Genomic DNA, 11,468 nt, shown 5'->3' with positions numbered 1-11,468 from the left:
ACACACTAAAATGTCTGCCTCCATTATCAGCCATTTTCTTAAATTTCAAACTGCCATATCTTTTTCAATAGTTGTCCGATTTTAAACATTCTTTCAGCGTTATGAAAACCTTGATGATGACGTTCATATAAAGTTAACTTATGTTCAGGCTTTCCTTACCCTTTAATTAAAGGTAAAAAATAAACTAGAACTCTATGATAAAAATCGAACAGATCGTTTCGGAAATGATAGAGAGTGAGAAAGCAAACACATCGTACGTATTATTAGCATGGATGATTTTGCACGGGGTCATGGGACTTGTTTTGAAAAGGCCGGTTTGTCAGCCGCGAGCTAGTTAAATGAATGGTTACAGACTTCTATCCGCATAGCGCCTGGCATAGTGGTAGGAGTTTGGATGTAATTGACAAGCACCATAAAGGTGTCTCATAAGCCAATTTGGCTGTCCCTTTCAATAGGGGTGGCACTATAATATACAAGACCTTTAACTTTATACAGAAGGGATATGTTTGTTTTACATGTAGCATCAAAGCATTAACCCCTCGTGAAAATATTATGTATGTGGCGTTCACTGTTGATGTATAATTGTAATATTATATTTTGACGTTACACTGAAACAAACAAATACCCCAAATAAAAACCGGAATAATGTTTATCTATTTTATTTTAACGGTTGGGTATAGAGTAACATCGAAACGACACAATTAACTTTTCCCAGGTTTTGTTGGTAGGGAAAGACTCCAGGTACCCCTCCATACATTTTTTTCGGGCTCAGGCGAGTACCTAGATAGAGACACCAACCTTCGATAAGTCAGCTGGTGGCTGCCTTACGTAAAAAAAAATATTACACCTAAAGTGAAGTTTCGATTCCACGTCGGTGGCAAGGAATTCGAAAATAGCGACCTTGGCCATCCGACCACGGAGGCATCTATAGAAGTAACGTTTGAAATATTTACCATTATGAAATATTCACGCTGATTTTTATATCTTGTGAACTGAACACTTATGTCTACGTTTTTCTTTGGCAAGTACTAAACTTATATATTCAATTAAATTTCGATAACATAAATGATAGTCTCAATGATATTTACCGTCAGAAATTACAAAATTAATGGTTTGTCGAATACACCATACTTTTAATTACAAAAGTTTACACACCATGAGGTTCGGATTTCGCGCTATACAATAAGAAATTCTAAGGTAAAATACTCCTTTTATTTCGTTCACTGAAGAAAACATAGCGGACATATTTTTGTAAAAAATCGGTGCACGTGTGATTTGCGTAACACAGCTTAACGACGTTTTGTTAGAAACCTAACGCTCAGCTCATTTACACTGACATATCCTTGACTGGTGAATATATATATATTGTATACATATGAGAGACTTACGGTACCAAATACCTACCCCGAAAATTTCTATGCATGTTCTTCCAGTACACTGTTGGTGCATGCTTTCGAGTGTCATTGATACTTTATAATTTACTCGGAGATGCGTTTTTTCTTTATTATTAGTTTCTCTTTGATCCCCGCGCATTTCTCGTGTTGTTACGACAATCTCAGTTTACATAGGATTTTTTCATTTTCAAAATAGCATAGCTAAGTCCATCATCTAATCTTGCATTATAATACTGGAGAAACTTCAAAGTATCGACTGAACCTCTCTTCAAGTCCTCTCTCTGGAATTGACTCGACTGTATCTTTCCTCAGTAAAGGTGTGGCAAGTAGGCTATTAACTTCCATGAGCTCAGTATATAATATGAGTAAATATGAGGTAAAAGAACAACAAATTTAAACGAGGTACGAAAATTGTATATCTGTTTCATCCCTAGATTGAAAATTAACGTTTGGCAAAAATTCTCATTTACTCTGGAGAAACGATATCACAAAATCCTTTGTAACTCAATAAAATGAATTCATAGTTTTCTAAAACTGTCTTTGTAAACAAACACTACATTCTGTTATAGAAACGTGTCATATTTGACTTTTGTATCATGAATTTTTTTTAAAAAGATCACATAAAGGATTTACTTTTCGTATTAGGAAAAAGTATTGAATGAAAATTATTATGTTTACCTAAATGCTTTGATACCTTTTCTTAGAAATATATGTTACATCCGTAATGAAGGAATAAGTTATATTTCGTAAATTTGTGTGAACATGGTCAATATCTCTTCTTTTGTTCTTGCATCGTGCTTAACACTTTAAAAAAAAATTAACTGCTCACTATATCTCTATTTGCCTTTTTTACTAAAACATTTATAAGGTGGAAGACAGGTGGCCTTAGATATAACGAAACAGACTGTAAGACAGCATTATATAAAATCCAGCTCAGTACTGCTGACTGAAATAGCAGATAACAATGAAAAGAAAAGAAAGGCACTGCAAGACCATAAAATTTTAAATACAACATTTTGCAACAGCCGATTACTTTACCGTTTGTTTTTGCTACTATGCAAAATATGTATTTCAGTTGCACAGGGAAAAGGTTAATGAAAACGAAATATATTTATCATATCAATAATACGGAAAGAAAGAACTACAAAGAAAAAAACACTTAAGTTGCTCTCATATATATATATATATATATATATATATATATATATATATATATATATATATATATATATATATATATATATATATATATATATATATATATATATATATATGTCATATCTCCTTGATTTCGATAAGTAGTAGCAATGTCTTCGCTCACACTTAATGAAAATACACTATAAATCACAGTGATGTTTCGCCATTCCGGTCTATTAGTTATGTAGTAGTAAAGTGTTATAAGGTTCTTCAATTTTGATGAACTGATAAGTATTCAAGTTCATAAATTACATAAACACGAAAATACAACATTTTTTCTATATCTTTTTTATCTATCCAACCGTGAACGTTTATTTGCAACACGTGACCGTACAATATATTACCTTATTGGACGCACGTGCGTACACTAAAAAACCTGTATTTTTTCCGTATTTTGACGGTTCGAAAGTCCCATGTTAAAGATACGATAAAGCTCGAAACGCGTGGAAATATTTCGAATGTAAATTGGGTGAGTAAGAACTCTATGTACAGAGTTTGATAATGTGTCTGTATAATATATATGTGTACTCATACCAAAACAATTTTTAGTGAATCATTTTTAATTCCAACTAAAATAAAATAGATATAGAATAAAAAGGTTATCTAACATTGCACTGTACAATATGAGATATATTTGGACTCGTACCCAGCTGGGAAAACCATATTGGACTCGCCTAGCGGCTCGTCCGGTATGGTTTTCTCAGCTGGGTACGAGTCCAAGTATATCTCCGTATTGTACAGAACAATGCTAAACAACCTAATATTATTAATACAATACATGTATCTCTGTAGGCGACAGATTCTGATTACGGAGAAGACGGAGAAATAAGATATAACGCCACTATCCCTTTGAAGTGGTAAGTATGAATCTCAACGGCGTCTTAATTCAGTTAAACATGAGTTTCCGTTATCTAAGAACGTTACCTTTGAAAGCTGAGACTATAAACATTTGATATAAGCTCTTTAATTAGCTTTCATTTACAGCAAAGACTTTTATTTATGCAAAGAATTATCGAGAAGATCATCAAAGCGGCAAATACGTTTTCGAGCAAGCCTTGTAAAATTTTTAAATCTTGCTTTTGTTTGTTTGTGTTGGGTTTAACGCCGTTTTTCAACAGTATTTCAGTCATGTAACGGCGGGTAGTTAACCTAACCAGTGTTCCTGGATTCTGTACCAGTACAAACCTGTTCTCCGCAAGTAACTGCCAACTTCCCCACATGAATTATCAGAGGTGGAGGACTAATGATTGCAGACACAATGTCGTTGATCAAATAGTCACGGAGATCATACGCCTGGCCCGAGGATCGAACTCACGACCCCGCGATCCGTAGACCGACGCTCTACCTACTGAGCTAAGCGAGCGGGTTGGTAATCTTGCGGTATTAACACAAGTTTGATAGTCTCAATGGAGATTAAAGATGATTCATACATACTAACATAGTACAGAATTTATCTGTTTAGATATATAATCTATTGTAGATTAGATTAACCCTTTTATCATGTTTGTTTATAAAAAACATTTTCTCATACAGTTCTTTAACATGTGTGAATGTGAGGAAATATTTTCTAGAAACTGTTTTATTTATCCGTCTTTATTATCGAAATAGAATTTTATTTCACAAGCGGTCGTCTTTGTGAAACAAGATTATAAACTGTTATGAACTTGATAATTATTTGTATGGGCAGGTTTCAAACACAAAGGAAAAATAATTTTTCATATATTTTGATATATTATTTTTTAATACTTTTGTATTTCCAGGAGGAATAACGTAACATTAGTCAATAACACTGTAAATATTATCGGTTTTGATAGAGAAGTTATGGGTTCTAGTGACTTAGTTCAGTTAACAATTGAAGCAGTAGATGGCGGAACTCCCGAACGAACTGGAATGGCGGTTGTTATAATAAACGTTACAGGCGTCAATGATAACACGCCATTGTTTCATCCAGAAGATAAAAACATAACCATTTATCTGAAAGAAGGGAGTAAATACGATGATATACATACATCCAAGGTAAAATGCATATTTGAGCCTGATTTACGCACAAACGAACGAACAGTTAATCTCAGAAGCTTGGTTTTCTTGTTACTTCTATGTCTTTCATGAAAACTGAGAACAAGCTATTGATAGTCTCGTTCTGATGACCCTTTCGCTAGCCAATCAGAGCTTAACTTGCAACATTTTGCAAATCTATATTCAGCCTTGGTTTTTGATATTTACAATTCTTATGTCGTAATGTGTCAGATAGCCGGTTAGCTCAGTCAGTAGGCCACTTGCTCTGTAAGCGAGGGGTCCCGGGTTTTAGCCCTGAAATGACTGTACATTTTTCTTACTCTTTGACATTCGAACAAGTCGTCTGATTGGTTCAAACAAAAATAGATCTGCGAAAATAAAAAGTACAATATTGGAAATCCAAAATATACAGAAGACGATTGTGAATGGGTCATTCTCAGATCTTCGTTTAGAAAATCAAGTACTTTAGTCATATTGGATGTTGATGATCGTGGCGTGGAGTTTTCTTAGATGAGTCCAAATTGTTCAAATTGTTCTGTTCGACGGCATATGTGTTTCACCAGACCTGTAATGGGCAATGGCTTGTCCGATTTCAAAACAATGGTTTGTCCGATTTCAAAATAATTCAAAACAAGTTTTCAGAGGGACCCGCCTACCAACTTATTTAGAATTTCCTGGCCTTGGTAAGTATATAATGCCTTTATTTTAATAAATGGCGATATAATATTTGAAAATAATTTAAATTTTGCAGGCTTTTGATGCTGATATTGGAATTGGATCGATTATATCCTATCGTCTATCAAAAGGAAATGAAACATTTAGTATTGACAGAGACAACGGTGTCATTTCTTCAAAAAAGACACTGTTGATAAACAACTCAATCAAAGGAATTCTTACGGCTGAAGTAGAAGCATTCAATAATGGTAGCAGTAAGACAGATAAACAAAACATCACTGTCATATTGCAGGTAAATTTTTAAAATGATATAATAATGTAATATGAACCTGGAATCTTTGTATTCTTGTAAACTGTTACGGTTGATTTTGTAACGTTACGTAACTGTTAAAAAAGAAGGTTTTAGCATATCGACATATTTGATTTTCTTTTATACAAGATTCATACAGTTCGTTTGATAAAACAGTGTGTGTAAGCTGTTCTTGTATCATGGGTGAGAAATTATTGTTAAAATTGACTAAGCACCATTAAATTACTAAAGTAAATAAACAGGTTTCCCAGCACTGCGGTTATGGTTTATTTTACATTTTAAACAGAGAATAGGATAATCAATATAAGAAGATCCATAATAGGAAAATTAGGTGCGGAAAGAGACGGAGAACGGGGCGACCGTTCTTACGAACAAGATGGCTATTTAAACTTTAATTGTTAAGGTTTTTCAGGTCTATAAAAGGTCATTTTGGCAGCAAATAACGTAACCAGTCAATCTAAGCCGACTCGGTTGCATTGAGTCTGTAATAAAAGGCAATGAAATACGTCGCATCCTTGACACACTCGGAAAATCCCATTTGTTTTTTATGAGCCATGCTTACAAATTTAAGTAATAATTATTTTCAATGATTGTTGTTCTTACTACATTGTGTTAACTTAGTGAGATTTACTTTAGGATATCAACAACAAGAAGCCTAGCTTTAAAGAGAAAAAGTACAAGAAGACAGTAAATGAGTGCACTGAGTCTGGCACAAAGATTCTACGGTAGTACATTTTTATCTAAATATTTGTGTTATGTTGGAATTTGATTTAAAATTTAAATAGAACATAATATAACACCATATTTATGGAGCATCATTGTCGTGTTAAACAACGTTGAAAGGTGCTTTATATACGAAGGTAATCACTCTGGGCGCCACAAGATCCGCCCCGGAGCAGAGCAGAGAGAGAGAGAGAGAGAGAGAGAGAGAGAGAGACGGCATATCCGGCTGACTAAGCCTAGTACTTTGGTATAGTTCCGTAACGTGAGTGGTGAATAGCCCCGATACACAGATACACGCATAACCTTCTTTCTTGGGTAGAATCAGTACTAGCCTCTTAGTTCGATTGGTAACATTCAAGATTATCTCAGAAATAATCAGTACCTCGATCGGCGTTTTAACCATGGACCTCTCGATTGACAGTCAAGTGTGTTACCAGTAGATCATTGGTGAACATATCAAATGTTTTGCTAAATGGTTGATTTTGCTTCTATAACATTTATAGCGTAAATGCTTCTGATGCGGACACAACAGCACAGTTTAACACGGTGACGTACTGGTTGGAGGAATACAACGAAACATTTTACGTAGATCACAGCACCGGTGATCTGTTCTTGGTCGGACCTTTAGACTGTGACCCACCACACAACATAACCAACTACACATTTCAAGTAATATTTCTTGTTCGAACAGAACTATAATTATGTTTGCTTTCAATTAGATACCAAAACCACAAGAATCAAAGTTACTGAACTACTTGAAGTACATATTAAACATTTGCATTATACAGCTTTATTTTGAAGTTTTCATTTGTCGGCACAACATTACTTAATATTTCACATTTTTAGTACATTTTGTTATTTTAGCGTGTATTTTGCGTAAAAGTACATATAATTTGATGGATTGAGGTATGAAAAAACTAACCCTAGGAAATGATAATAATTGCATAATATGGTTTTCTAAGAAATTATGTTTATGATTAATTGTAGAAACCTTGTTTGTGTATGTTTAGAATACGTACTTTTTCTGGGTATTAAATAACCTATTTCATGATGCGTCCTTTAACAAAGTTAAAATTGAATGTTTCCTAAATTTCTTTCAGCAATTTACAAACTATTAAATGATATGATATTCGTGAATGCGATGCCTACTGAAGAGTTTTATATTGCAGATTTTTGCAACAGATGACATCAAACAGAAAAATAAATCCATTTTCACCACCGTTGAGGTTACTGTTTCCAACTGTAACGATAATGCACCCGTCTTTACAGAAGGTAGTCATATTAGCTCCTAACGCTAATTGCAATTTGATTGTGATTTCACCCCATAAGCCAGATTTTGTTGACTTGTTAATAATAAAATATTATTCATCATTCAGTTTATTTGTGAAACTTACGACAATTCCTAGGAAAAACAGTGTCGTGAGGTAAACTATGTATAAAAACAACAAAATCATGTGATCCTGACATCTCAATCATAAAAATTAAATAATTGATTACAACGTCGCGCGCGATTTTCTTAAACGCCTTATTATCTAATATGTATGGTAAAATACGCTTATGTAAACAAACGTTTGAACTTGACATTCAACGATAGAATTAGTGACGCTTCTTTTGAATTATCTTTCAGACGTTTACAAATGTGAAATCCCGGAAAACAAAACTGGAGAATTCAACTGTTCAGTGAAAGCGTTTGATCTTGACGGAGACACACTTGTTTATGAAATTGTCCAACCGAGTCAAAAACCGGTACTGTGTGTTTTATAATAATTCTTGAACAGATTCCTAATTATGCCGTCATTTAGTTTACAAGTATTTGATTGATAATCGTTAATATTAGGAAAACTAAGTTATCGTTTACGGTTACCTTATTTTTCGCATTTATTGATCTGTACTTACTGGTACACATAACGTTTGTTAAAAACCGCAAGAGAAAACGACTAAATGTCTCCATACTAGGGTTACCTTTCTGTTGCCTTTTTTTCTCCAGAATTTTAACATATCGTCTGCAAGTGGGACGTTGTCGGTGGTAATTCAATTCAACTTCGATGCTATGGATAATAAAGAGGTGTTTCTGAATGTTTCAGCTAGCGACAAGAATTATACGAGGTGAAGGTCTATCTATGTATTTTAATAATTTGTACCTTGTTGAAGGCCTCATTGTGAAAATGTGATTTCATTTGTATCTGCTTATGTCATTGCCTAATGAATTAACCATCGTAAAAAAAAAGAAATTATTATTATCATTATTATTATCATCATTGAAATGGTCTCCAGTGTCACTTAGAGTGGTACATTCCTGCGTCAAAACAATTTCGAGTAACAAACTTTACTTACATGATTATCGCAAATGGAAGGGAAAGCTGTGTACATGTACTGTATATTTCTGTTAGCTTTTTGTTTTACGGATAACTCAAATATACGACTTTCATTCATGTCCCTATGAAAGAATTATATATATTATTATGTATGTTATTCGGCTAGCGACCAAAATCACACAAGGTATATGTATGTATGTATGTATGTAAAATCTGTTCTATAGATGAGAAATAGATTCAATAAAGAATAACTGCTGTTTCGTTTATTGATATTCCCATAATTTTAATTTTAAAAATAAGAATGCAAATTTAAAATTTGACCTTAAGGACAATATTTATTATCTTCATTTCTATGTAAAATATCTTCATTTTGTTTCTCTTAACACATAAAGTAAAATTTTCTTAAATCGTACCAATTTGACTTTTTAATAACATTTCAGATACGTTTCCGTCACTGTAAATATAATAAACGTCAACGACGAGGCACCAAAGTTTTCGAATGAGATATACAACTTCAGTATAGCAGAGAGCAATAGGACAAAACTGATTGTTGGTCAGATATCAGCAACCGATAAGGATGGCGATCTTAATAAGCTGCAGTACTCTTTGAAAGATAGCGGTGGTAATTTCGAAACTGTTTCCATTTCGTCAAGCCGTTTACTATAAATGTTGTAAATTAAGTTATTTACATGTCTTTTTATCACGCGATTTGGTAACAGTAGCTGTATTAAATTATCTTTACTAGAAGCTGGTTTGCTGTTTGAAATAATGTTTACTAGATTCACGAGTGTTCCTAATTCCCAATGTAGCTCTGTTCGAAAGTATTAGCGAAAATAAATTTTCGAAAGTAGTACATTATCAAACGATTCACAATATATAAATGAAAACCCATTTCACATGCTTTTTATCGTTGCAATGATTACAAGCGCCTAGACGCCCAGATTTGTACTTAGAATTGAATTAGTCATTCAGTCAGACATACAGTGTATATAAATAAGTACATAAGGTTATAATCTTACATAGGTAAAACTTCTTATCATTGTTATACTTTTCAAATGCTTAATTACCATTACAATCCCTTATACTAAACAATTATATTTTAATGTACGTATGCAAATAAATTCATACCCTTAGGTTATAACCATACATGGGAGAAAATATACCTGTAGTATTTGCTGCTTTGTTAAATGGTAAATGCAAAGATATGAAGTAGATCTGGACAGCACCAAACAAATTCAATATCTACACAGAAAATGCATAATCAGACTGAATTGAGTGTAATTTGGTACAATAGTACTAAATAGATAATCAAGCAGCACTTCCGGGCTCGATAATGGCGGAAAGAAAAAATCCTCATTTTCCCCTGTTAAAGTGGCATTTTGATGTTTTATGTAAGCCAGTTCCTGTTTTTATTTCATTGTGGGCCTATACCTGACATTTTGGTAGCATTTTGCATTTATAGAAATATAAACAAACCTTGATATGAAATAAGGCAAAGCCTCAAAGCGAGCTCAAAGAAATCAGGTTAAACTAAAAAGATATAGAGTGGTGGAACCTATGCTCGCGGTATTTTGTACATAAATAATATATTTAAGAAGCAAGAAAAACTTACCATTTCGATTTGCCTATGCAAAAACATAAAGTTATCCTCCTTTTATCGAAACATGTTGTTGATGTGCATCATCACGTGACTTAGTCGTCTTGTGAATTATCGACACGGCATACATGAAAAGGTGAAATTTCGCCCTGAAGGGAACCTATGCTGGGTGTATATTTATTAAACTAAAGCCGAGAAAAAAATTCAAAAGGCTACAAATGAACAAACAAGCATATGAGAGTATAATATTTAGAACATTGCACATTTATTATGTGAAAAACAAAAGAAATGAGCATGAAATTTCAATAGTATATGTGCCCCTAGATGTGTATAATATCTCTTACAGAAATGGAGTCACTATAAGAACAAAGATTAAAAAAACGTAAATATTTGCATCGTAAACATTCTTTTGGCAGTAAACTTTTTTGTTTTATATAAATTTTACTCTTTAAACTTCACTTTAAAGAATAATAATTCTGTTTTTATCAAACTAATTAAAAATTAGAAAGTTCTTAAAGTGTTTCTAAAATACCGCCATTTTGCGCTATGTGTCAAATTTGACAGTTTGGGGAATTCATAATAACTTTGGATTTTACATTTTTTATCAAAGTTGGTCTGATACATATTTTATATCTGTATGTAATGCATGATTTCTAATGTACTAACTTAGACTGGCTGATTTTGACGTATTTGTCTGAGATTTGTGCGACGAAAACAGATTGCATAAAATTTATCGGCTGCGGTATACGTCACGTAAGCCGCATGCGCGTCTATCGCTACGTTTGTTGTAAAGCCATATCATCACTGGCCGGTGTTGAACATAGCATGATAAAATATTTTTATCTGTGCTTCTGCAGAGAGCGTATGTATCGAGATACCGCGAGCATAGGAATACCGCGAGCATAGGTTCCACCACTCTACATCATTTGCAACAAAGAAACTATTCACTACTCAAAAGAATTCGCGAGAACCTATTTCCTTGAAAATAAAGTCTACATTTAGTGTCATCATACCTGTAACAGCGAATATCATACGTTGCAAATTTTATGGGAAGCCGGTGTCACGGTGACGTCTTTACCTATTCGCCGCGTTCTCGTGGCTTTATGATAATTAATGACATTTTTTATCCATTTTCTGGCCAATGTTGGATCTTTTAAAAGAAAATAATATTTTTTTTCAAACAACTGGAAGTCTTTCTTGCATTACTTTTGAGTGATGAGTAATTTTCAGCAATCGAATGA

General features: G+C 33.4%; 1 protein-coding gene across 1 annotated transcript in view; it reads left to right on the top strand.

The window, feature by feature from the left end:
• The first annotated feature begins 1,755 nt into the window (after positions 1–1,755).
• The window catches only part of LOC123564535 (protocadherin Fat 4-like), a 59,781-nt gene continuing 50,068 nt past the window's right edge, over positions 1,756–11,468 (top strand). Inside the window, exons 1-10 of the mRNA XM_053527226.1 lie at positions 1,756–1,770; positions 3,384–3,448; positions 4,352–4,607; positions 5,359–5,574; positions 6,229–6,317; positions 6,819–6,984; positions 7,485–7,587; positions 7,943–8,061; positions 8,303–8,421; positions 9,071–9,252. Of these exons, the coding sequence (XP_053383201.1) occupies positions 1,756–1,770; positions 3,384–3,448; positions 4,352–4,607; positions 5,359–5,574; positions 6,229–6,317; positions 6,819–6,984; positions 7,485–7,587; positions 7,943–8,061; positions 8,303–8,421; positions 9,071–9,252 (1,330 nt within the window). The remainder of the gene's footprint in view (positions 1,771–3,383; positions 3,449–4,351; positions 4,608–5,358; positions 5,575–6,228; positions 6,318–6,818; positions 6,985–7,484; positions 7,588–7,942; positions 8,062–8,302; positions 8,422–9,070; positions 9,253–11,468) is intronic.

Source organism: Mercenaria mercenaria, chromosome 2 (genome assembly GCF_021730395.1).
Source record: "Mercenaria mercenaria strain notata chromosome 2, MADL_Memer_1, whole genome shotgun sequence".
Taxonomy (NCBI): Eukaryota; Metazoa; Mollusca; class Bivalvia; order Venerida; family Veneridae; genus Mercenaria; species Mercenaria mercenaria.
Note: the sequence above shows the minus strand (reverse complement) of the source record. Positions and strands in the feature narration are given on the sequence as shown.